This window comes from Mus pahari, chromosome 9, assembly GCF_900095145.1.
Source record: "Mus pahari chromosome 9, PAHARI_EIJ_v1.1, whole genome shotgun sequence".
In the NCBI taxonomy this organism is placed as follows: domain Eukaryota; kingdom Metazoa; phylum Chordata; class Mammalia; order Rodentia; family Muridae; genus Mus; species Mus pahari.
In genome coordinates, this window is record NC_034598.1 from 86065393 (window position 1) to 86092575 (window position 27183).

The window sequence follows — 27183 nt, forward strand, 5'->3', positions numbered from 1 at the left end:
CCTGCCACAGCAGTCAGTAAATGGCTCGAGTTTGTTTATTTACATCCATCCATCACCCCCAGCCCTTCCTCCCTTCAAGTTGCACCCTTTCAGACTTGTGCTTTGTTAAATACCTGTTCCTTGTTTTCACCTTCAGATCCTACTTAAAGCAGAGGAAGGCTGACTCCAAGAGAAGAAAGGAACAGTTCCCAGTCTTAAACCATCTCTTAGCCATAGTTCAGTTACCCCCAAATAAAGATGCCACATCCCTTTCACAGTCCTGGGCAGCCCTTGTGGTATTACCTCATCTTAGGTAAGAAAATAAACCGTTTCTCAAACATTTAACATTTCAATTAAAATGTTACCCATTCTTTTCCATCCTGTGACTAAGCTTTTAAATAGAAATTTGAAATTTTCCTTCTTCTTTGCACTTTATAACAGACCTCTTGAGAAAGAGAAGACGATATCGCTTGTGTCCTGCTTCATAGAGTCACTCTTCCTGGCTGTTAACAGAGGGAGCTTTGGGAAAGGTCAGTCAGTCAACCCTTCTCCTCTTGGTGTGCCCGAGAACAGTGCTGTAACTCCATATGGCAATGTGTGTGGTAGGGGCCTGTGCTACTTGGACCCTATAAGTTGCCTGAACACAAGGAAAGTCAAGTGTTAGGAGAAGTTAAAACATGGGATATTAGAGTGTCTGCTCTCTCCTGTGCCTTCCCTTCCTCTTAGGGACACCTTCTGCTTTAGACTGCTTCATTTACTTGCCCGGAGGACAATCATACCCTGACGTGTGTTCCCTCTGCCTGACAACCTTTCTGTTTATTATTCAGTGTAACCACTCGGACTGATTGCTCGTTGTTGCTGTGCTGAAACACCATCCCAAGAGTGACTTACAAAGAATTTGCCTTAGTATACAAGTCTAGGACAATACATAATGGCAGGGGGACATGGCAGCAGGCAGACAGATAAGGAAGCTGAGAGATTATTGCCAACAGCAAGGTATCCTAAAAGTTCCAGAACTTTCTCCAGACCACCACTTGCTGGGACAAAGTGTGCAGATACAGGAGTCCTGGGGGACTAATTCAGTCTCATTCAGACCACCACAGCACATCACTAGGAAGCCTTCCTGCCTCCTGTCAGCAGGGCTTGGTCACCCTACTCCAAGTCCCAGTGCCTGCCTGCCATGTCTCCTCAGAGCCTAACAGTCTAAAAGCAGTCATTTGGTCTTACTTGGTGCCTTATTTTAGCCAAACACATGTGCATTGTGATTATTCACCCACAGAAGTATTAGTGTGCTATAGAATATTACACAGCAAGTTTTTCATAGCTCAAATACTTAGCCATGTGTATCTAGCTACTGTGTTAGATTGTGGCTGTTTCAGCACAAAGACTTTTTGTTCGATAGTGCCACTTTGGAGTGGAAATGGCAAAGGGACTGTAAATGTTTTAGGCTTGGGGTGGGGGGAGATATGAGTGTGCTGAGTCTACTGTTAGAGAAAATTCTGTCTGGATTATGCTAGAGGGTGGACTATATCCCTTACTTGAAATTCTTGGGACCAAAAGGTGCTTCAGATTTTCAAATATGTATACATCTGTTTTGCTGGTTAGGAGCCCTAACCTGAAAATTCCAGAGCTGACATTGTAACTCGAGAGCTAACTGTACACCATAGCAGGGCTCACACACTTCAGGTCAGAGTAGAGGTGCGACCTCAGCTTGCTTCTTTTTTTTTTTTTTTTTTTTTTTTTTTTTTTTTTTTTCTTTATTTACATTTCAAATGCTATCCCGAAAGTTTCCCATACCCCTCCCCCCACCTCTGTTCCCCTACCCACCCACTCCCACTACTTGGCCCAGGCCTTGCCTTGTGCTAGGTCATATAGAGTTTGGAAGACCAAGGAGCCTCTATTCCCACTGATGGCCGATTAGGTCATCTTCTGCTACATGTGCAGCTAGAAACACAAACCCCGGGGGTACTGGTTAGTTCCTGTTGTTGTTCCACCTACAGGGTTGCAGCCCCCTTCAGGTACTTGGGTACTTTCTCTAGTTCCTCCATTGGGGACCCTGTGTTCCATCCAGTAGCTGACTGTGAGCATCCATTTCGGTGTTTACCAGGCACTGGCATAGCCTCACAAGAGGCCGCAATATCAGGGTCCCTTCAGCAGTATCTTGCTGGCATGAGCATTAGTATCTAGGTTTGGTGGCTGATGATGGGATGGACTCCCGAATGGGGTACTCTCTGGATAGTCCATCCTTTCATCTTTCAGCTTGCTTCTTTATCAGTCAATGGTGTGGGTTTTATTCTCTGCTTCTGAACATATGTTCACCATAAGAATGATAAAATGTCTGACTTAGAAACTTTCCTCTGTTGGTTTCTTACCTTTGACATACATGGTATTAGAAAGCACAGATTTGCTTTAAATGAGCCTTCTGTAAGTTATAGGGGTTATTGGTGAATGAGGTGTTTCACAGTTGAGAATGAAATAATGTGCCTTTCCTGGATTTCTGCCCTAGGACATTTATTTGTTCTTTGTCAAGCTGTAAATACTCTACTAAGTTTGGAAGAGTCTTCTGAACTTCTTCATCTGGTCCCTGTGGAACGAGTGAAGCACTTAGTGTTGTAAGTAAACAGCTTCCATTTGTCTTAACAACGAGTAAAATATAAAAAAACTCCTGTTTGTGTGATATAACAGAAATCTTTATACCTAAAGACAGTCACATGGGAAAATTCAGTGTTATTAGATTCTTCAACTAAAATAAACAATTTTTAACAGACTAAGTATTTTAAGTATATAGTTATCTTTGCAAAGGAATATTTCATAATATTCCTAGGTTTGGGGTTATAAAGTTAAAATTAGAGCTGGGTTTGTTATTGTTTTTGAAATAGGGTTTCTACACAGCCCTGAAACTCACTCTGTAGACCATGCTGGCCTTGAATTCAGAGAGATCCACCTTGCTCTGTCTCTCAAGTACTAAGATTAAAGAGTATGCATTACAGTGTCCAGCCCAGGTCGATCTAAACAAACAATTCATTTGTGGTGCTGAGGATGAAACCAAAGGTTCACATACACTAGGCATCCCCCAGTGTTACCCTTTTCTTACCTCTTTAGTGAGGTACCTATACATGCTTCTACATCTTGCCTCACAGTGTGGGACCTGCATTTCCAAGAACCTTCCCTGTTGTTATCTGTTTGCTGTGTGATGCAATGGACCAGCTGCTGACTCTGGAAGAAGCACTGGTTCATTATTGAGAAGTCTGTTGTAGCTCCTCGTAGACTGAGGCCAAGGCTCTGGCTTAACAATGTACAGTGCATGGGGCAGCCCCCAGCAGAGTTCCTGCCCTGAGGGTTAGTGTTGCTGGGAAGCTCTCCTCCTGGGCTAACCCTCTTACTGGAGTAAAGTCTCAAGTCCTGACAAGTCCCCTGCTCTTTCCTGACGTCACCCATGTTTCCTTGTTCACTTGGCCCCGGCTGCACTGGTCTCTAATGTTCCTGTAGGTGTGTGTGTATTAGGGTGGTAGGCGAGCCGGTGTCAGAGAGGGCCTTGGCGTCACTCCTCTGCTTAGAGTGCTTTTCCTTCAGATAGCCTTCTGTCCTCGTTTCTGCATTCTGTGACCATCCTGTATCCCTTTACCCGTTGGTCCCTGCCATCTACTCTCTTGTTGCCTCTATAGCCTCCTCCCCTGAATGCTTTCCTCCTGAGCATTTACCACTGGACTACTGAGTATTTTTTAGTGTACTGTGACAACCTTTTCCTAGAATGTGAATTTCAGGAGAATACGAACTTTGTCTTTGGTTTATTTTCTATCCAGTGTCTAGAAAAATCACTGGTATATGCCAGGCTCTCAGACCATGTCTGTGAATAAAATTGGCATATGGAGGGTCTGTAGCTTGTCAGGTGAGGGTTGCGGTATGGGCTGCGCTTGTCCTCCCCAGCTCAGTGCCTAGCATGCAGTAAATACTTGACAAATTTCACGTGCTCTTTGGGTGCCGCTGCCACTCACAGCTGTGGATTGGGGTAGCAGCGTCGGAGGTTCTAGTCCTGCCTCTGCCTCCAGCTGGCAGATTATGTCTAAGCATATCACTCACTTGGCAACCTTGTCTTCAGCGATAAAGTGATGATGGATGTCTCTGTAAAACTTAGGCCTGCTGCATTTCATCTTTCCTCATGAGCGGACATTTCTTAGTAACAGCAATATGATACAGTTTGACTCTCGCAAGTATCTTGTTGCAGAACATTTCCAATGGAGCCATCTGTGTTGCTGTTGGCCGATCTCTATTATCAGAGGCTGGCATTATGTGGATGCAAAGGGCCACTCTCTGAGGAGGCTTTAATGGAATTATTTCCAAAGTTACAAGCAAACATCTCAACTGGTGTCTCCAAGGTAATACTGTGTTGTGAGTTCAACTTGTGCTCACTCACTTCCTCATCAGGGTGTTGCTGTGGGTGATTTCCATCAGTGATCGCTGAACACTGGCCACAGTCTGATCACAGCAAGCCTGGTTAGGGTAATCGGTAAAATTACAAATCTTAGGTTTCTGCTCCAACCATTCCAATTCAGTAGGACTAGGGTAGAAGAAAAAAAACTAGATAAATAAAATAGTTTTTCTTTAACTTGTGTACTTATAGGTGGTATTGTTTGACTACATCTCCATTGTACAGGCATGTATAGTAGAGATTTTATGGACTAGAAAATTGTGCTTATACTAAAAGGTAAACCACCTATCTGTGTCTTACAACTTAAACTAGAATGTGTTCGTGTGATACACTGCTGTTCTCAAACAGTTTGCACATTTAGAAAAAAATAAGACTTAAAGCCAGGCATAGTAGGAGTGGACACCTTTAACCCAGCACTTGGAGGCAGATCTGTGTGACTTTAAGGCCAGCCTGGTCTACATAGTGAGGTCCAGGACAGCCAGGTAATACCCTGTCTTGGAGAAAGAGAGGGAGAGGGGGAGGGGGAGGGAGGGAAAGGGAAGGAAGGAAGGAAGGAAGGAAGGGAGAAAAGAAAAGAAAAAAGAAAAGAAGAAGAACTTTAGGTGGTTCACCTACTTATTCGAGTGTGGACTACCCTTGTCGCTAAGGAGCCTGGAGCTGCTGGCTATAGCTGAATTGTATGTAAACATAGTCAGGCCCTTGTGCTTAATTATTGTGTATTGGGCAACCTCACCCACTCAGTCTGAAACTATTTTTAATTCATTTACTGTTAGAATTAAATGTTGGTCATTGTTGGATATGAAACAAGGACAAGAAAAGGCAGGCTTTGTGCTGGTAAGACAGTGCCTGGTGGATTTTGTGAGCTGTGGACTTCGCCTGTCACACAGCCATTTCTTCCTTCACTTAAATGTTGCAATCTGAAATCTCCCTTGTACTTTCTTTAGATTCGACTTTTGACAATAAGGATCCTAAATCATTTTGACATCCGGCTTCCAGTTTCAATGGAGGTATTGTAATTATTACAATGGATAGTATAAAAAACTCAAAATATAACATATATATAATTTAATTTTCAAAGTGATATTTTTTTATAGAAACTATATAAACATGATAAAAATTGGTATTCATTTTCTTGTCTCCCACTAAGTCTACTAAATGTTCTTTCAGATCCCTTGGGTAGCAGATGTGGGGAAGGCTTGTTTGCCATGGGAGTTTCTATATCTATGCTTCTTGTTTTGCCTCTTTCCTTTGCCGTTTAAGTGGTCTCTACATTTAAAGTCTCACCGATCCCTCTGTTGATGAGCTTAAGTTGGGTTTCAGTTACCATTGTCCAGTATCTTACACAGCACCACAGTGACCTCCCTTAGGTGGATATTTGCGTGTGCAGAATTGTTTCCAATATGCAAAGACTAGGAGTGAATTGCACTCTGTGTGTGTGTGTGTGTGTGTGTGTGTGTGTGTGTGTGTGTGTACATTTTTTTCTTTACTTCAGTAGATACTGTTAGTTTGAATCCTTTTGACAACTTTCAGTTTACTGTGTGTGTAGCATACATATGTATTTGTGCGTATGTGTGTGTATATGTGTGCCCATATATCTATTGCACATGAATATAGAAGCTAGAGATTGATGTTGGTGTCTTATATTGTTTGCTACCTTATTTTTTAATTTAAAATATAGTTAAATCCCTTCTCCCTCCAACTTCTCCCATGCCCCCCTGCCACTTCATACTCTTTATTGTTATGTATATTTAAATGTGAATGAATGAGTATAGCCTGCTAAGTCCATTTCGTGTCGTTAGAGCCAATCATTTTTTATGTGTATGGATATTTTGCCTGCATGTATATGTGTGTTCTGTCTACATGTCTGGTACCCAAGGAGGCCAGAAGAGGGTATCATCTCCTGGAACTGAAGTTACAGGTAGTTTATGAGTTACCATGGACGTGCTGGGAATTGAACCAGGAACCTGTGGAAGAGCAACCATTGCTCTTAACTTCTGGGCCACCACTCCAACCTTGATCATTATATTTAGAGACAGGGTTTTCCACTGAACCAGCTAGGCTGGCTGACCACCGAGCTCTAAGGATTCACCCTCCTTCCGTGTATTCTTGGTTGGATTTTGTGTGCTTGTTTGTTTTGTTTTTAAGCCTTAAAGCTGAGCATAGTGATACCCACATTTAGTCCTAGCACTTGGGAGGCAAGAAGCAGGTATTTTCTAAATTTGAGGTCAGCCTGAATCACATAACGAGTTCCAGGCCAACCTGGGATGCATAGTATGACCCCATGTCACAAAACAAAACCCTTAAGTTGTTTGTACCTCACGTTCCTTTTGGAGTCAAAGGTCTGACCTGCCTTGGGTTTTGTCTGGCTTTTCAGGATGATGGGCTCTCGGAGCGACAGTCAGCCTTTGCTATATTACGCCAGGCTGAACTTGTGCCAGCAACTGTGAGCGATTACAGAGAGAAGCTTCTGCACTTGAGAAAGCTGAGACATGATGTGGTGCAGGGTGCAGTCCCTCAGGGACAGCTGCAGGAGGTAACGGGCTCTGTCTCCTTTCCTTTCCTTCTTTCCTTTCCTTTCCTTTTTCCTTTCCTTTCCTTTCCTTTCCTTTCCTTTCCTTTCCTTTCCTTTCCTTTCCTTTCCTTTCCTTTCCGTTCCATTTTGGAGGTCATACCACATAGTTATCAACAATGAAAATATTCTTGTTCCAAGGTAAAGCAAACTTTGCTTCTTTCTCTTCCATGCCTCCTCCAGTTAAGTCGTTCCTTCAGCCTATTAATGTAGTGTCCTTTTGACTATGTGAAGGTGTGACACAGTGACTGCCACTCTTGTGTTGCTGTGCCTAAGAAAGGGAGGCTTTGGCTATGCCAGCAGCCTGTTTAACTTGGGGTTTCTACCTAGTTATGACATGTGAGCATCTTAAAGTATAAGACTTCACTTTCAGCTGGTGTCTGGCTTCATAAGCCTTACCAGAGAAAGGGGGGAAGGAAGGGAGGCGGGAGGGGGGAGAGAGAGAGAGAGAGACCAGTTTTGTCAACAGAATAATTCAGACTCTGTCCTTTAAAAGAAGATATACAGGGTAGAGTGTGATTGGTGGGTGTGGGAGCAGGTTGCAGAAATGTATCATGAGAAACAGAGCTGACTGCTGGCCCCTGATACGCCCCACAACAGTTTAAGTAGAGTACTCATGACAACCAAGGTGAAGGGTTGGCAACACCATTTCCTTGTTCCTGAATTAGGAAAACAATGGTCTGTAGTCCACTGTTGCTATAGAACTGCATGAACTAAATCTAAAATTCCAGTACAAAGCAAGCTACCATCTAAGCACATTATACTAGTTCTTAAGGGTGTTAGCAGTAATCTTTCATCAAGTATTATGTTGGTCAGCAATGACCAGGCGCTGGTGAGAAACAAAAGCTCAGCCTCTGCCTTCAGGGCGACAGTGTCAGAGGCAAGGACTAGGGGACCCTCTGTCCATTCAAGAGTCTGGAAGTTTCTAGAAGGGTGATGTTTAGCTGCATCTTGAAGGAGATGGTAATGTCCCATTCCAGAGGAAGAAAGTGCAAAGGAAAAGGGATCTGACACACATAAGTTATGCAGGGAAACTGCAAATGGATGTGGTCTCCAGGCTCCAGGGGAAACAGATGCCACAGTCCATCTGTGATGTCACAGACGGGCTCTCCTTCTCCCACACCCATCCTGCTGTGTGATAGGTGATAGTTCTGTTGCTGATTACCTGTCTGGCCTGTATCCCCTCTGGAAGGAATTCGTATGTTTCTTGAGGACTTTAGGTCTTCAGTTCATCATCTGAGCACAGTGCCCTGCTCTGCTGAGTAGGTGTTCATGAAAATAGGTTTATAGAAGAGTGTTCTTTTGATCTCTACTGGGGACATAATCTTACAATTTCCTTTATTAGTTTTTTTTTTTTAAAGCATAAAAGTTCAGTATATGTTAAAACAACAAAATGAGTGAAAACAGGACTTTTTTTGTTTTTTCTTTTTTCTTTTTTTTGTTTTTTTTTTTTTGTTTGTTTTACTCTAGGCAAAACCCATTGAAAGTAGACTAAGCAAACATGGTCCTTCCGTATCAGGATCATTTCATGCTATATTGCTCTCTGGCCACTGCATTTCAAGAATTGCGATAGCTAAGTTTTAGGATTCAGAGAATGACCATAAAACAAGTAACTATCAGAACAGCCACACTGGTGCATGGCTGTAAAATATACAAAGGAAACTGTAAGACTAAAGCAGTTGTCAGGGTTAGCCTCATTTCTATCCTTGCCATGTCAAGAAAGAGCAAGTCGTGTATCGCATTCTGGAAGTCTCTTCTTTGAGAAAGAATATTTTAAAAGCCAAGCTTTGCTTCCTATTGGATTTGGGCATGCCCAGAAGCATGGGGGATGGGAGGCAGCATAGGATACTTTACAGAGAAGGAAACTGAGGCACGGTGAGCTCAGGCTTGGCTCAAGATCAGGTAGTGCCTAGTTCAAGGAACTGGGATTCTGCCGAGGTGTCATGGATCTTGCATGGTTCATGCTTCCCGCTGCTACACACCCTTGCCTCAGGCCAGACAGGGCAAGAACTTCCATTCAGAACTGTAAAAGCAAGCGTGCTAATTAATAGTATATACAGGAAACCAAATCCGTCTAGAAAAGAACAAGTTTTGTGCTTTGTAATTCACAACATGCCTTTCCATTCATAATCCTTCCCATAGTAATCTCGTTCAGTTCTCACAGCAAAGTGTGGGCAGCGTTAGTCCCCTTTTAGAAATGACTCCTTTAGAGGGAGGATACTGTGTCTGGTTTAAAGCCAATATTCTTCACCACATTTATTCACGGCTGTAGGATATTGGCTTTGCCTTTGTAAAATCCATCATGGACTCATTAGGAGCAAGCTGAGAAAGGCATTCCTCTTTCATGTAGGGTTGTTCTGTGCTGGTGTGAATATTAGTGTTCTCTACATTTCACTTGGAATGGGGATTACAGCCAAAACATGTACCTATATCCCACTTCCAAATTTAAAAAAATAAAATAAAAATCTACCATTCTCCATAGTGTCTAACCTGGAAAATGGAGTATTGGTAATAATGAATGCTGTGTAGAAGCTGACTCAGAAAGCTCTAGGACCCGAGTCTAGGACCCCTGAGTCTCTGAAAGCACAGGTTCGAGAACTCAGACATCTAGCCAGACATCTAGTGGTGGCACATGCCTTTAATTGTGGGATTTGAGAGGCAGGGACTGGCAGATCTCTGTGATCTTGAACCAGCCTGGTCTACATTGTGAATTCCAGGACAACCAGAGCTATACAAAGAGACACCACCCCCAACCCCAAAAAGCAAGTAAGAATGAACTGGGGCATCAGCAATTATAGGAGGCTTTAGCCACCATTCCTACAACTTGGGATTTTTGGTTTTGTTTTGTTGTTGTTTTCGTTGTCGTTGTTGTCCTTTAGTGTCTATACTTTATTGATGTATGATGCTTTGGGTCATGGTAGTGTTTATGATGAAATTTTGTTCCCAGTTGGATTTAGACTTTGTGAGTGAACATCTGGGATGAGCTTGCATACTGTTTTCTAATGAGTATGAGTAAGATTTTAGGAGCTGGAAAAATTTCACACTGACTGAGTTCTGGGTTAATACCAAGAACCTTCCCTTGTAAATAAATGAAAGCTTCTTCCCAAACCCCGCTTTCTCCAAGGGTCATGCGCATTTGAGCACTTCTTCTGACCTCCTGCAGCCTGTCACATGCTTACTAAACCAGTCTTTTGGATCTGCAGGTGCCACTCCGTTATCTGTTAGGCATGCTGTATGTCAACTTCAGTGCCCTCTGGGACCCTGTTATTGAGCTCATAAGGTAAGCATGGGCTGAGTGGATGGGGTCATTCACTTTAACTGATAAAGAATGATGGGGCCAGGGCCAGGCCTGTATTCCATGTAGGTGTGGTTTAAGTTTCCTTTGTGAAACAACATGAGGAAGAAAAATAGAGATTCTCTCTAGTGCCTGTTTTTCAGTAGGCTAGCTGTACAAATAGTATACTTAAATGACTGGAGGGTTTTCTTTTTACTTTATGATACTGTTTTTATGATCAAAAGATATATTGTGATAATTACATATTTTTATTTTTATGTAATAAATCACTGAACCATACTTTAAAAATTAGGACTTTTCAAAATCCTAGCTGTCTAGCATACCAACACACACACACACACACACACACACAAGCACACCTTTAACTCAAACAAATTATTTTAATAGTCACAAAATAGCGTATGCTGTGGTTGAGATAGAGAAATTTGTCCTTTTACAGATGTTTGTTCTTGACGCTTTACTCTGGCTTTTGTCAGAGTGGAAACATGTCGTATGTCATGCCTTTTCGTACTTGACAGAAGCAGAGTAAACAAATCCCTCTTCAATTTTGAACCAATTTGCCTGCTTTTTACTTCCTTTCAGAGCAATCAAATAAGGATAGTGATGATAAATGGCTTTTGACTTCTACTGGTTTTGGGGGTTAGGGGGAGAGAACTTCAAAAGATAGTGGTCCATTATCACAAATGTTGGCTCCTCAGTCACTGAATGCTTTTAAAGTCTCCCTCCATATAGTGGCTAGGCTATTTTATTGTTGGGGACTGTTTTCCAGGTGCAATGCACACCTGGGTCAGATCTAGTGTAAAGTTTGTGTTCGTTAGTGGGAGGCAGGTGTGCGAATGCACACTTGTAATCATAGGATTCAGGAGATTAAGGCAGGGAGCTTCACAAATTTGAGGCTGGGCTATGAAGCTATATGTCTCACGAAAGAGGAGGATGAAGGAGAAGGGAGTGAGGAGGAAGATAAGGGATGGAAGATTAATGACTAATAGAGAAAATGTGAGAATATTATTGTAGGGGCTTTAGACTGTAAAAACAAAACAAAAATAATTCTACATGATTCACTTCGTCTCTCAGTGTTAAGTTCTGAAGAGTGTTTGAGACAGAGTCTAAGTATGTATTCCTGGCTTGCCTTGAACTGGCTATGAGTACAAGGCTGGCCTTGAACTAACACAGATCTCTCTACCTCCCGAGTGGTGACATTGGAAGCATGTGCCACCACACCCAGCTGAAAAAGCAGATTTCAAATAGTCAAATTTGAATTAGGTGCAGAGAAGTATATATTTTTAACTAATTCTAGTGCAGCAGTTATTGTCTTTCCAGCAACTTTCTTTCCTTAATGGGCCCTCCCTCACATGCTATCCTTCTTAGCCTTGTCAACCTGATGTAGTCCAGAATCACCTGAAGAGAGAGTCAGTGAGTCAGTTTCTGTATTGGGTTTGTCTGAGGACTTGTCTTGACTGATCGTAAGTGGGAGCACCCAACACTGTGGGAAGCACAGTCCCTAGGCAGGTGCACCTAAGCCTGGGAGTAAGGCAGCACACAGTGCTCCTCCAAGCTCTCAGTGCTCCTCCATGCTCTCAGTGCTCCTCCATGCTCTCTGCCTCTCACTTCCTACTCTTGAGACAATGAGTAGTAATCTGGAAGTATAAGTCAGTAAACATGTTCCTCCCCAAGTTGCTTTTGGTTATGGTGTTTATCACAGTGACAGAGAGGAAAAGGTGGAGAATATATCATGTTCCATTTTTATTGCTGTGTTTTTAACATTAGTCTGCCTAACTGGATATGGTAGTTCAGTGGTGGGGCCAGCAGATTGTCTGACAGTTTGGGACTTTATAATGGGTTCTAGACCAGCTTAGACTTCATAGAAAGGCTGATTCAAAGCATCATCAACAAAACCAGATAGCCTTCCATGTATCTACTTACATTTTAAAGCTATCCTGTAGTCATTTATGACTATGAAAATGACTTGTGTGCTGGCAAGGTGGTTCAGAAGGTGAAAGCTGTTACTGCACAAGTCTGATGGCCTGAGTTCAGTCCTTGGGTCCTGTAGTAGAAGGAGAGAACCTGACTCCCCAGATAATCTGACAACTATGCTCTGCGCAGACACTGGACCATGTATGCCCCCACTTGCTCATGCACATCAAATGCATGGTCAAATAACGATAAGATAAAATACATAGTCTGTGCAATGTAGGCAGTGTACAAACAACAGATTTAACCTTAGTTGATTCTTTTACATTTTTCTAGTAGGATATTTAACAGTAAAGACCATGCTGTATCATGTATTTTATGATCTTTTTCTCTTAGTTCTCATGCCTATGGAATGGAAAACAAGCAATTCTGGAATGTCTGCTATGAGCATCTAGAAAAGGCAGCTTCCCATGCCGGTATGAGCAGGACTCTTGGAGGGCTGGGACACCGTGTTTATTTAATTGTTTAGTTTGATAAAGTTCTGAGATGGTGCTGTTCTCTTTGTGTTACTAGAAAGCGCACATCCTGTCTTAAAGCTAAATAGTGGTCTACAGGCATGAGGGTGACACTTTTCTCTTGCAGAGAAAGAACTGCAAAAGGATGTGAGAGATGAAGAGTCCACAGGAGATGAAAGTTGGGAGCAAACCCAGGAAGGAGATGTTGGGGATCTTTACCAGCAGCAGTTAGCATTGAAAACTGACTGTCGGGAGCGACTGGACCATACCAACTTCCGATTCCTGCTTTGGCGAGCATTGGCCAGATTCCCAGAGCGAGTAGAGCCACGGTCCAGGGAACTCACCCCTCTTTTCCTGAGATTCATCAAGTAAGTAGTTAGGACTCTGCCCCTGGCACAGTGTGAAGGTGAGGCATCAGCCTCCCGACTGGCTGGGCACTTTGCCTTTTTCGTCATGTTTCAAACCATTATCATGTCTGCAAAGCACTTCCTTCCAGAGGTAAACACTAAACCAGTTTTGTTCACCATTTAGCTACATATGAATCAACATACAAATAGTGCTAATAAACACAGGTCAGGTTACCACAAAGGAAGGACCGTGTTGAATTTGGTCAGTGTACAGAGGCCTTGCTGTTTCTTTCCCTGTTCATTGTTTTCGTACTTGCCTGGGAGTGACATAACCATGTCTGCTGTTCGAGTCTCAATGCTGAGGAATGCACTCTAGAAGAATAGTAACAGTTTTCTGAAGCCTTGTTTTGTTTTGAGTGTGTAAGTCTGAGAGTCTTGAGTGCTTTGAATGGATTGCTTTGTAAGGATATGTTGTGTAGAACAGAACTAAATAATAAGTTCTAGTGTGCTTTGTCACATGGAAAGAGGGCAGTTTAAGCAGAAACATGAAGGACTTGCAGATGTTGGCCACATCTGGAGCACCGCTTCTCTGTGCTCTCAGGGAACACTACCTGGAAGATGTCACCTCAGTGACACTGGTCTCCTTAATCACCTCTAATTTCTCAGCTCCAGCTAACCATCATCAGTTGTCCTAGTAACACACAGGTTCCACTTCAGTGGTGGTTGGCCTCTTGATAATCGTGTCTGATTCTTCAGTTCCAACTGACCAGAACCACAGAATCTCAATTCAAAATAGCTATTGCTTTGACTATTTACGTTTGTAATTTTATATTTTTGAAAGGACATTGGCAAAGTAGGAAAGAAATACAGTTCCTAATATTTTTTAAAGATTTATTTATTATTTTATGTATTGCATATGAGCACACCGTAGCTGTCTTCAGACACACCAATTGGATCCCATTACAGGTGGTTGTGAGAATTGAACTCAGGACCTCTGGAAGAGCAGTCAGTGCTCTTAACCGCTGAGCCATCTCTCCAGCCCTCAGTCCTAATATTTTACATTAATCTTTCAATATAGTCCACTTCTGACCAGCTGTGCTTCCAGAGATAAGTTTCAACAATAAAGTAGTAAAGCTGACTACCTTCTACTGATAGTGATTGACTTGTCAGTGAGACAGACTGAAGGAAAGAGATACTAGTATAGGACTGGACAGATGACTCAGTGGTTAAGAGCCCTGGCTGCTCTTGTAAAGACCAGAGTACAGTTCCCAGCATCTACGTGGTAGTTGACAACCATCTGTAACTTAAGCCCAGGGGATCCAATGCCCTCTTCTGCTGACCTCTGCTGGTACCAAACACATATCTGGTGTACAGACATAACATGCAGGCAAAGCACCCATCACATAGAATAAAATAATTTAAGAATACTAGTATATAAGCAACTCGACTAAAAAGCTCTGTGTGTGTGTGTGTGTGTGTGTGTGTGTGTGTGTGTGTGTGTGTTCATTCCTGTGTGCCGTTGGTGCCTTTCTGATGTACACACTCCTCACTGTTGCTCTCATCTGCCTCCTCTTACAGCAATGAGTATTATCCAGCAGATCTGCAAGTTGCTCCTACTCAGGATCTACGCAGAAAAGGCCGAGGAGCAGTGGCTGAGGAAGCGGAGGAAGAACCTGCTGCTGGAGAGGATGAGGAACTGGAGGAAGAGGCCGTGCCCACAGAGGATGCGCCCCAGAAGAAAAAGACAAGAAGGGCTGCAGCAAAGTGAGTTCCCCACCCCAGGCTGATCATAGAGGTGTGCTTGTGGGGAGCAGTGCAGTCCTTCCTGACTGCCTGGGAAATGGCTTCATGGAAGATGGGCTCCTCAGATAACTATTGACATACTGACCTGAGATTCTCCTGACAGTTTCATCAGTCTTTGGAGATTCTTACTCTGAAACATGCTGGTGCCAGGCATGGAGAACTGTCTGTGGTATTCTGTGACATCAAAGAGAAAGGGAGATAGACTCAGAATTATACAAGTGATATTGATGGGGGTCTGCTGGCATTGATGCTACCCAGGAACCACTTCTGTCAGTGTGGCCCAGTAAATTACATGTTGCTATCTTGGATCTCTCTTCCCTTGTCTTTAGTCTCTTGGGCACCGTGAAGATTGCTGCTTTGTTTTGGAACAATTACTGACAAGCTTTCTTGTGTCAGCACAGAATCTGAGAACATGAGGATCTGTTGGTGTGGCTCTTTCTTGTCATGGTTTCTTTATAGATGAGAGCATTACAGGCTAGAGCACTGAGGCACCCTTAGGGCACTGTGTTGTGTGGCAGGGAACAGTCAGCAGAGCCTCTGGTCAGCACCTCCCTTTGCCTCTGGCTTAGCTCCTGCTTGTTACTTGTGCTACAGTATCTTCCAATTCCCTTGGTTATTCATTTACCTAAAGTGTTCCAAACTATAAAAAAGGAAAAAGGGCAGGGAGGCTGCTTTTAGAGGCTCTTTGAGCTTACCTGAAGATTGTTTAGATTGAGGGTCTGATCCGCCAGGCTGGCGCTGCCCTTAAACTTTTAGATCTCACTTGTGTGTTTCAACAGTAGCCATTTATAGATTTATCCATTTGGTAGCTCGCCAGTGCTCTTTGCTAAGTGCAGGGCTGCAAAGATGAACTGCAAACATCTACAATGTAAGAGTGTGTCAGATCGCTGGTCAAATTATGTTTATGGGGTTTCTGGGAAGCACTGTAAAGAATTATTTCCTTCTACCACAAAGACTGAGACAAAGACTGGGGGAAGACCTTTTACAGAGGGAAGGATACCTTTCCTGCTGACAGAGGAAAGACTGGCTGATGCCAGTATTAGAGAGGGAAGGACCTGTCAGCCCAGGAAGGGTCACGGCCAAGCTGCATGTAACTTTAGTTCCTTGTGCGTCTCTCCTCGGTTTCCATTATCATAATCCCTAACAAAAGATTACTTCGAGCTGTGTGTTTGCTGAATAAATGAATAAGCCATTTATCCAGTCACACTGGCCTTTCTCACCCCTGGACCTGCACACACGCTCTTTCCCAATGTCCTGGCCTCATTTCTACCCACTGAGAGAATCTGTTCATACTTGAAGGTGTACTTGTAGTTCTTCACTGAAGCTATCTTAGGTGGTTTCACTCTCATAACTAGCCATAACTTGTATCATGGAACCCCTGCTTGCTTTGGATTTTAACTCCTTACAGCTCTTTCTTATGAAAATCATAAGGTGCTTTCACAATCCGTAGGAGTACAAGTGGTATTCTCATTATTAACTGCTTTCCTCCTCGTCCGTTGAAGTGTTCTTAAGACACTTGTTTAAAAACACTAAAAGTGGAGAGGTGCTTGACCTGTAGCTCAGTAGGCAGAGTGCTTGCCTGGCATGCATGTGGCTCTGTGCTTAGGCAGCATTCTATGAGCCCAGCATGGTAGTGCACACGTAACATTTCAGTCTGGAGGTGGAGGTAGGAGTTGTTGACAGTGAGCCTTATCTACGTAGTTCAGGAGCAGAAAGTAAGAAGAAAAAGAGGAATTCTGTAAGGATTCATCTACTTCCCATACCCAAACCTAGAACATTGCTATCAGGTTCCATCATTGAAAATGGGAATAAATTGTGTTGGCTATGTGTCACACACACACACACACACACACACCTACCTTTCATCACAGCACTTAGAAGGTAGATGTAAGCAAATCTCCGAGTTCAAAGCAGCCTGTTATGCATAGCAAGTTCCAGGCAAACCAGCCCTCCATAGTCAGTCCATGAAACCGTGGAGAGTAGGAAGAGGGAAGGTGAGTGGATGAATTGATGAGACCCTCAGTGCTATCTCAATGTATGAGTAGACCGATGCTTCCAGTGAATAACCTTGCTTGCTAGAGTTGGTGCACTAGGGAATCAGGTGGGCAAATGAGGCAGACAGGCTTCTCCATCTGCTTCAGTAGTCGATGCGTTTGCTCTGGACAGTCCTGTCGGCCTCCTACCCCTCCATCCCAGAGCCTTTCTGTATGTTTTGTCAGTTGTGCAAGCAAGAACCATTGTCTCCTAAACCTGGTTGTATGCCATCTGTGTTTGTGTTCTGTGAGCAAAAGGCAGGTGAATTTGCCTGACACGTGGAACCTCACAAAGTACTAAGTCCCCAAATCATCCCTGGTCACCTGCTGAGAGCATACTGTTTTCTTCACCTTCTTTCCAGTTTTGGTTTAGCTGAGCCTTTCTACCACATCCTGAGGGTTTGCTGTGGTGCAAAGCCTGGATTGTGGGGCACTGCCACCTGAGATTTGAAGTTTCCAGAAAATAATCTCCTAAGCATTAAAATTTTGTTTGGATGATTAACAACAGACTTTCGGGTGGACTGTTTAGAAAACTTGTCAGAACATAAAGTTGTAGGTAATGTTATTTCAGGATGGTGGTCTCTATTCTTCTACAATAACCTCTCTTTTTGTTTAGGCAGCTAATAGCTCATTTGCAAGTCTTCTCTAAGTTCTCGAACCCACGTTCCTTATATCTAGAATCCAAATTGTACGAGTTGTATCTTCAGGTAAGCCAAATAAATTCTGTGTGTTTTGACCTCTCAACTTTTCTCACATTTTCTTTACCAGAGCAACCTGGGTTTTCAACAGTCGTGGATAGGGCCCATCTCTAGATTTTAAGTACTAATTTGTTAATAGGCTCACACATTAAAAAAATCATCTTCGTATATAATTTTAGCTTGCACTAGTTTAGTTGACTCTGAAGTCAGCTTCAGTATGGAGTGACTGATGCTGAGCAGCTGTATTAGAAGGAAAAACGGTAAAGTCCTAGTTAGATCCTAGGGAAGGGTGACGGCTGCCTTTCCTTCATGGTGATTCAGCCATGCTGGGGACTCGTGTTTCTGAATCCATTCGGTAGGATGAGATTGGGTATGTGAAATGGTTGTTAGCTGTAATTATAATATATATCCCCAACTCCAAAAACAACTGGAAAATGCAATGCCCTGAGGAAGTGAACTTTCTCATATGTGGACAGTCTTTTAGAGGGACTTTTCTCTGCTCAGCAGACTGACCTTAGACGTCTCTGGCCATAGGAATGGTATTTTAAACTTACTAACCAGAGCAACCACAGCCAAGTCCTCTCTTGACATTTGCTGACTATTAACTGCATAGTATATTAACTGTATAGTATAGGGTGTCCTTGTCACAGGACCAGCACAGTTGGTTAAAATCCAGGCTCACACAGAGAATTCAGGTCAGCGTTTCGTTTTCTCTTTCTACTTTTTTTTAAGGTAGAGTCTTACTATTTGGTTAGTTGAATTTCTATTTCATGGTTTGTATATATATTACTTCATTAACTTATTCTATAAAATGTCATTTCTAGTTATTGCTACACCAAGATCAAGCTGTGCAAAAAATAACCTTGGACTGCATAATGACGTATAGACATCCTCATGTCCTCCCTTACAGGTGAGCAACATAAGCTAGAGAAACATCACCTTTTACCTAGAGCCACTTCTGAAATAATGTCTCAGAGTCCTAAGAAGTCCCCCCTCTTCCAAAGTAATCATAGCTATTTCCAGGCAAGAAATGAAAGCCTGAAGTGTATTTGTGGAATTATTGTCTGTAGATAAGAAAATGGAAAAGAGATTATTAGTTTTAAAAATGTCTTAGAAAGTAGTAACATTTCTCTGTCCTTGTTAAAATAATTCCATAAAACCTTTGCGACTGGTGCTGCCTGAGAAGAAAAGCTTTTGTGTCGTTTGCTCCTAAACATCAGGGTTATGGACCAACTCTAATCCCTTCTAAGCCATTTACCTCCTGCAACTTACAGATGTTTTTGTGAGGCTTGTCCTCCTGGGTGTGAGTGTCAGTGTGAACTATTTACTGTGTATTTTAGCTGTACTTGTACACACTGCTCTTTCCATTGTTGGCAAGTGCCCTGGACTGAGTGACGGGTTGTGCTGTGTCTTTTGAAAGGGAAAACTTACAAAGGCTGCTGGACGACAGGAGCTTTAAGGAAGAGATCGTGCATTTCAACATCTCAGAAGATAACACGGTAGTGAAAGCGGCCCACCGGGCAGACTTGTTTCCGATTCTGATGAGGTATTTATACTGCTTAAAAATGTAAATCAAAACCTGGTTCTGATACAGTCATGATTCTTTTCAGCAGTTGTAATGGGAACATTTCATTGTTTCTGCTTTTTGTTTGTTTAAATGGGGTCTCCTTAGCCCAGACTGGCCTCAGACTCTGGGTAGCTGAGGATGACCTTAAATTCTTGTTGGGATTGCGGGCATGCATCACCATGCTTAGTTCTATGCAGTCCTGGGGATCAAACCCAGGGCTTTGTGTGTGCTGGGCAAGCATTCCGCCTGCTGAGCCATATCTCCAGCCCTGCTTTTTCTCTTCTTTACCTGGATCTTTTGGACATTGGCTCCAGACTACACTCGGAGTCTTCATAGACACGTAATTGGAGAAAAAAGTGAAGACAAAATAGGCTTATTTTCTGTAGTGCCCTTTCAATGTTGGCTCTGCGTATGGACCGTTTTACTGGTCTGTGCTGAAGTAGGAAGCTGTGTGAGGTACTCCTGCTGCACACTGGTTATCTTAGAGTGACATTTATGTACGTGAGTTGCAAGCTAAACTAGCTGTGCCCTTTTTTTTCATGTAACTCCATTTTTATTTGAAAGCCTAGATAATGATCTTTCAGTTTAAACTTGGCGATTTCACAGGAATTTCCTTAAACAATGCAGTGAGTTTGACAATTCAAAGAAAACAAGTGACAGAATTTGTTTCGAGTTACTAAGTTTTAACAGTCAAATGAAAATTAGGATTTTGGAAAACTTATGTCTGTTCCTGTGAGCTTACTCCCCAGTTACTTGAAAACATGTGAGGTGGCTAACAGTACTTTCTAAAAGTTGGTTAATACACCTCTACTTTTGGTCTACGGTGAGGTGTGTCAGCCTTTGACATTTCTACATGATTTGTTGCTTTCCAAGTAACGGATGCATGTACAGGGTCAGTGTGTGCAAAGACCAAGAGGAATAGATTTTAGTGAAACAAAGTTTTTAGAGTTTGTTGATAGAGTTTCATATTCCATATCGTAGGCAATTGGTTGAGATTTTGTGAGGTATCAAAATGAAATAGCCACAATTCTTTGCAGGTTTCTTTCTGCCTGTTCTAACACAAATGAGCTTTCTTCCATTCCAGTGAATTAGATGCTGGAGCGACATGAGCATCTGGTCATCTTCTATTAAGCCAGTTGGAAAATAGAGCAGTGCCTCTAGTCTCACTAGTGGTGAGATATTGGGGAATAGAATTATTTTTTCATTAAAATGTTATTTTATTAACATGTGAAAAATATGTTGTTTCAATGAATTCATAAAACAGTATTTTTTTTATATTGCTCAGTTTTCATTTCTCAAATTAGTAGCTACCATAGGTAAACTCAGACAAAAGTTCTCTAGGTCTCTAATAGTTTAAAAGTGTTTTAATATTAAATCACTATATATTCAAGTTTTGAGTGTTATCATTAACATTTCATACACTAAAATGTAGCAGTTAGCTGGGTTGCATAGCTTTTATCCCAGCACCCAGGAAAGCAGCAGCAGCTGATATTTGTATAAAGCCAGCCTGGTCTACACAGCGAGGTCTTGGTCAGATAGAGCTACATAGAGGGACCCTATCTCAAACAAAGTAACTTTTAACTAGATATCTAAAGGTTAGGCTCAGTGTAAGAGCACTGGCGCTCCTGCAGAGGACTGTCTGATCACTGTCAAAACTGTTAAATGGTCACAGCTGTCTGTAACTTTTGCCTTTGTGGCCACCAGGCACACTCGCATGCAAGCAAAACATACACATATAATAAGATATAATAATCTTTTAAAAATACAAGAGAAATGTATTTCGAGCCTAGTGGGATACTGCGTGCACATAATCCTAGGAAGCAGGTTCAAGGCCAGTGTAGACAGTACAAGGAAGAAAGGGAAGGAAGAAATGCTGTGTTTTGTTTATTGGTTAGTCTAGTGTATAGTTTTATTGGAAGGGAGGGCAATGGGAAATGATGTTTTATGTTTATAAGCAAAATTAGTGCTGGTTTTTCTTCTCATTAACTCATCCATTACTTTTACGATCCCCCATAAAGGAAGGAAAGTCTCTTTCCTTCTCTCTCTATACTGTAAAGCAGTAGCAGAGAAATTATATCTTTCCTTAAAAGCTTAAAAAACGTACATGTAAAATTAGATAAGTTCCGTGTGATCTTGTGTTTGTTTGCTTGTTTTGAGAAAGGGTCTTATTTTACAGCTCTGGCTTGCTGCGAATGCATGGAGATCTGACTGCCTCTGCCTCTCCCTTGGTTTTTCTTTTTAAATACCTTTTGCAGGTTTAGTTGGTTTTTGTTTTTGATTTGTTTTTTTTTCCTAGATTTTAACTGAAATCTTTCTAGTATCCTTTTTTCTTACAGACTCTTTGTTAAATTCCTTTTAATGTCTGTCTTACTGGTTTCCTTTTTCCTTGATTTAACTCACCTTGACTTTCCTGTTTTATTGCTTTTTCTATCTCTGACTTTTTCTACTTGTTTTTCTAAATACCTGTTTTCCTTTTCTCTTGAGTTTACATCTGTTGAAGTCTTTGGAGGTGCTCATTACAGACCTGTAGCGAAACAAGCAGCAGTGATATAGCTAACATGTGCAAGGATAATGCTCTTTTGACTTTTCAGAATTTTGTATGGACGGATGAAGAATAAGACAGGGAGTAAAACCCAGGGCAAATCTGCTTCAGGAACCCGCATGGCAATTGTTTTACGGTTCCTCGCGGGGACCCAACCTGAAGAGATCCAGTTATTCTTAGACCTGCTGTCTGAACCTGTGAAGCACTTCAAGAACGGTAGGTCCCTGCTGCCTCCGTTGCCGAACGCACGCCTTTGTGGTGAACTTGGGCCGTTCCTGGATAGAAGTCTTTGTACTGGGGCTGCTGCTTCCCCCACCCCACCCCCACCCCGTGATCTAACCTGTGCTTAATCTCTCTGTAATTCTTTAGCCATTTAGTCATGTATTCCTCCACAGAATCATTTGCCTGTGGAGCAGTGACTTGTCTTTACCTCCTGAGTCCCAGATCCTCAGTTCAGTTGGAAAGCAGTGGAGAAGGCTAAGCTCTGGCTGTCTTCTGCACAGCGTGTGACATTTGTCATAGTGAGGACTTGCCACGACTAGTTGTGTTGAGCCCTTACTTTAACATAACATTGCAAGCATCAGTTGACATTTAAAACAAGCACAGGAATTCTCATTAGGTAATTGTCCCCATTTTACAAATGAGAACACTAGCAGAGGTAGGATTTTAACTCAGACATTTCTGACTATAAAATCCTTTGTTCCAGTTCCAAAATGTATTGGCTTTAGCCTAACAAATATTTCTTTGGAGTGTAATGCATTGTTTCAGCTCAGTGTATAGGAGAGTGACCCTAATGGGTGCCAGCATTTTGTTGGATGGATGCCTCCCAGATGGAGGGTGTACAAATGATGCAATTGAAGAGGTCTGGTTAATTGTACGTCAGTAATTTATTGTCTTATTGTAGATGGCTGTGTAAAACTTAAGCAGTATCAATTCAGATCTTTTAGTTTTTATAACTCGTCAAACTCAGCATAGCTCAGTAACTCCAGTGTTCAGGAATGGTATTTTTAAAATTGGGTGAGCCAGGTGTGATGATGCATACCATTAATTCCAACACTTGGGAGGCAGAGGGAGGTGGATCTCGGATAGGTCAGACAGCCTGGTTTATATAATGAGTACCAGGACAGCCAGAGCTACGTAGTAGAAAAACCCTGTCTCAAGAAAGAAAATAACAGTAGTAAATAAAATAAAACTGGGTGAGATTTACACTCAGAGTCAGCTCACTCTCAGACTACTTTCTTATCTTTCTGCATCCCTCAGTTTCCCTATCTGAAATGTGAACAGTAAACAGCTCACTGAGCATCTGGTAAGAGTTGGGAGATAGTACCTGAGAGAAGAGTGCTGGCACCTGTAAATACCACATCGAGAGAAGCTGTGCTGTTGAGGGAGCTGGGGAGGATGCTGTGCTCAGCAGCAGACTAACATTTCACGGCCTGGCACACCCTCTGTTTCACTAGGGGACTGCTGTTCTGCTGTCATCCGGGCAGTAGAGGGTTTGGATGTGTCGAAAGTTCTTCCTGTGGGGCGGCAGCACGGCGTCTTGAACAGCCTGGAGGTCGTGTTGAAGAACATCAGTCATCTCATCAGCACATACCTTCCCAAGATCCTGCAGATCCTACTGTGTCTGACAGCAACTGTCTCCCGCATCCTCGACCAGCGAGAGAAGGTGAGAGGCACGCAGGAGAGGCTTGCCTCTAACTGAGTGTTTGTCTACGAGTTGGGTTGGAGTCACTAATGTCTTTCCTTCTGTAACCCTAATGTTCAGACAGACCCATGGTCTGTTTAGAAGTTAATGCTGAAGCCAGTGCAGTGTTTTGAATAAATAAGCAGCGTGGTGAGCAGGGCTGGTGAGTTAGCTGGCCGACTACGAGAGGAGAATGCTATAGAGTTTTCTGTTGAACTGTACTCCACACCTGTTCTGATAAAATAGGAATATGGCCCTGAGCTTACTTTGGAGAACTTGGAGAAGTACTTATGTACATTGTAATGCACTGAAGGCTTCTTGGAGCAGTTGGGATTTGAAGTAAAGATCCAGCCTCAGATTTTGCCTGAGTCATCTCTGTTGATTCATAGTATACCCAGTGCCTTCCAAATGCAGTCTTGAATAGAAGTAGTTGCCAAAGTCTTAAGCTGCTTTTTGGATAGACAGAAATCAGCCTTGATGATGAAATGGTTGACCAGAACTGACCCCTGAGGTAGCACAGTATTGGTATATTCTAAGAAGAGAGAGGCAGACGTGTCTGGAGTGCAGTGAAGGGGAAGCATCCAGTAAGTAAGGTTGGTGCCAAAAAAAAAAAAAAAAAAAGTAAGGTTGGTGCTACAACATGGACCTACATGAGAGTGTGAACATACTGCCTGCTGGGGCTCCTGACACGCCTTGAGCAGGGGCATTGATAAAGACACTACTGTATGTCAGCTGTGGTCGGACGTGGTAGTAAAATTCACTTGAGGAGGCAGACGCAGGAGGACCATGAGTTCAAGGTTAGCCTGGGCCACATTAAACAAAGTGGGGGGCTGTTTTATCCAGGTGTGCTGACCAGCACTCTGGAAGCAGAGGCGGGTGGATCTCTTGAGTTGGAGGCCAGCCTGGTCTATATACTAAGTTTCAGGAGAACAAGGGCTATATAGCACAACCCTGAGTCAAAAAGGGGGGAAAAAAAAAACTGCCTTGGTTCCATTGTGAGAAAGAGGCTTTGTTTAGAGAAGCCAAGGGTGACACCGAAAAGAGGTCCTGGAAAATTCTGTTGTATGCAGATTTAAAGGAGAAGATGAGACTTGCCATTTGTACTTTAGAGCAAATTGAAGTGTTGTGCACACGTTATATCATGAAGGGTGTCAAGTTTCATAAAGATGCATTCTTTGGACTTTTGATTAACTTAGAAGTTACTCAGTAATGGGCCTGGCTCCCAAGCCAACGTTTCGTAACTCAGAGGATCATTTTGTGCAATTTCATGGTTCATTAGTTAGTGAGGTGTTAAGCTTTTTCACGGGTGTGGGGCTTCTTGCTCTTTTAAACAAGTCCAAGGAGTTCCTCTAAGAGGCATAGTAAGTTGCCCCATGGTGGTTTTGTCTGAGTGTGCGTTTGAGCTCAGTTACACACTTGCTCTTTATGACTGATAGCCTCTGGGGTGTTGGCTGACGTGAAGTGTGTGTTGTTAAGGTTGTAAATGGTTTTGTGATGTTTGTACAGTGAAGCAGTGGCTCATTCATAAATATACATAAAATCTACAACTGCCTATTTTCCAGCTTTTCCTCTAGTTTGGTCAGCAATCATGGAGTAAACTGGACAGCTGGAACAATAGTTCTAGAAATAGATAGAATGTGCCTGTCCTGGCTCTGCGGAGAAGCAGGGATGGAGCAGAGTAGGGCACTGTCTGAGGTCTTGTTTCCTAACACTGGTTTGTTGTTGCTCCAGGTGATCACAATACTGGGGTTTTTTAAAGTATCAGTGATCGTAGATTTTAATTTATTTTATTCTACCAAACCTGGTTGAAAGGACATCAAGTGTTTACAATGGAGTGGAAGCAGTTCAGAGTGGCTTGTAACTGTGTAACTTCTTGTGTCTTCCTGTTAGTAGGTGATTGGATCGAGGCAGACTGTGTATGAGGTTTCATGATCCTGTGCTTATGCAGCAGATTAAGAGTCTCCTTGTTCATAGTCACTTGAATTTAAAATGAGTTACTGTATATTTAGGTATCTGTTGATTAGTGTTGACTTTTCCTGGCAGGTACCTTCCCTTAGTTTTATTCATGGTGCCTTAGAAACAGACTTGACATTTCTTTGGTGGTGGCACATGTCTTTGATCCCAGCACTGGGGAAGTAGAGGCAAGTAGATCTTTGAGTTCGAGAACAGCCTGGTCTACAGAGTGAGTTCTAAGATTTCCAAAGCTACACAGAGAAACCCTGTCTCGAAAAACCAAAAGAAAAAAAAAGGCATTAACTACGTAAGAGGATTTTCTTTGTTGCCCTGAGATTCAGGATGATTCTTAGGTAAGGCTGTAGGTAAATAAGGTCATATATAAAAGTGCTGCCATTTAAATATCTAACAACCACAATATGGTGGTCAGGTAGAAAGATAGTCAGTTTGAGTTCTGTCTGAGGCTTTTGACATTATTTGTTTGGAAGGCATCACTCTGAGGCCCTTGCCTCTTCCTCTCTGGATCTAAACCTATTCATTCTTTAATAGTCTAGTGGAAATTCTGCCTTTGCATAATGTCTGCCCTTCCCAGGTGTGTAAAGCTCCTCACATACTGAACTATACATATTTTTCAGTCCCTCATATAAGTACGGACTATGGCTCTGATGCCATTGATGGAGACTCACCGAATAAACCTGCTTTGAGGCTGCATGGCTGTGGTTTCACACCACACAGGAAAGGAGACGTGATGTCTGGTTAATACTTGCTGACTCTCCAGCCTCTGTGCACATCTGTTTATTTTTACTATTGTTTTATGCATGAGTGTTTTGGCTGTATATCTGTCCACCGTGTACATGCAGTGCCCTCAGAGGCCAGAAAAGGAGTTAGAGTTGGATGTGGGTGCTGGGAACTGAGCCTGTGTCCTGTGCAAGGGCAGCCAGTGCTATTAAATACCAAGCATCTCCTCCAGCCAGCGTCTCTTTTCCTGCCACACGAACAAGAGTGCCTCTCTACAGAGACCAGGTGTGTGTGTGTGTGTGTGTGTGCGCGCATGCACATTATGTATGTTTGTGTATGAGGTATCTGTATGTGTGATGTTTATGTTTGAAAAATATCTTTGTTTACAGATTCAGTTGAGATTTATTAACCCACTGAAAAATTTAAGACGTTTGGGAATCAAGATGGTCACCGATATCTTTTTGGATTGGGAATCCTATCAGTTCAAAGCAGAAGAAATTGATGCTGTGTTTCATGGTACAGTTTGGCCCCAGGTAAACCAGGATTTCTACAGCCTGCCTGGCCCTTCTACTTCTCCCTTTATTTTTAATTTACCTGCATAGTCTACCACCCAGACATCAATGTTGTCTACTCTTTCTTACATCGACTCATTTCTGCAGGTTGTTAGAACACTGAGTTAGACCTAAAGATCAAGAGACAGTGGCATATATACTGAAGGTTAACTCGAATATGACTGTGTGCCTTGAAGAACCATGACCTAACTGCCTTAGCCCTCTTGCTAACAAACACAGGGGAAGGTGTGTGTAGTTTGTCCTGCATTTCTTTACTGGTGTCTCTGCTTGTGACCAGTTGGCATGGTAACGAGTGTGGTTAGCTAGCTAAGAAGGTGAAGGGAGAAGCTTGATTTGAGAATAGTTTTAGCTGTGTAAATTCAATCATTTCTGACCATTTGAAACCCCAAATAGCTGGTTCCAATATGGAAACACTCCATGCACTGTGCCTGCCATTTGTCTGTGGCTGTCATTTTGTTGCTTCTCTAGATCTGACCTTCATGTGTGCTCTCTGTTTCCCCACATCTGTCCTCATGCGTGCTCTCTGCCCTCTCTGTTTCCCCACATCT

At 42.6% G+C, this 27183-nt stretch overlaps 1 protein-coding gene across 1 annotated transcript in view; it reads left to right on the forward strand.

Moving 5' to 3' along the window:
• Positions 1-27183, forward strand: part of Utp20 (UTP20 small subunit processome component) — an 80287-nt gene that overhangs the window by 17109 nt on the left and 35995 nt on the right. Inside the window, exons 13-28 of the mRNA XM_021205799.1 lie at positions 137-292; positions 421-509; positions 2486-2591; positions 4205-4355; positions 5353-5415; positions 6783-6941; positions 10181-10257; positions 12580-12659; positions 12826-13066; positions 14624-14809; positions 17498-17588; positions 18404-18489; positions 19000-19125; positions 21738-21904; positions 23146-23354; positions 26453-26596. Coding sequence (XP_021061458.1) covers positions 137-292; positions 421-509; positions 2486-2591; positions 4205-4355; positions 5353-5415; positions 6783-6941; positions 10181-10257; positions 12580-12659; positions 12826-13066; positions 14624-14809; positions 17498-17588; positions 18404-18489; positions 19000-19125; positions 21738-21904; positions 23146-23354; positions 26453-26596 — 2131 coding nt within the window. The remainder of the gene's footprint in view (positions 1-136; positions 293-420; positions 510-2485; positions 2592-4204; positions 4356-5352; positions 5416-6782; positions 6942-10180; positions 10258-12579; positions 12660-12825; positions 13067-14623; positions 14810-17497; positions 17589-18403; positions 18490-18999; positions 19126-21737; positions 21905-23145; positions 23355-26452; positions 26597-27183) is intronic.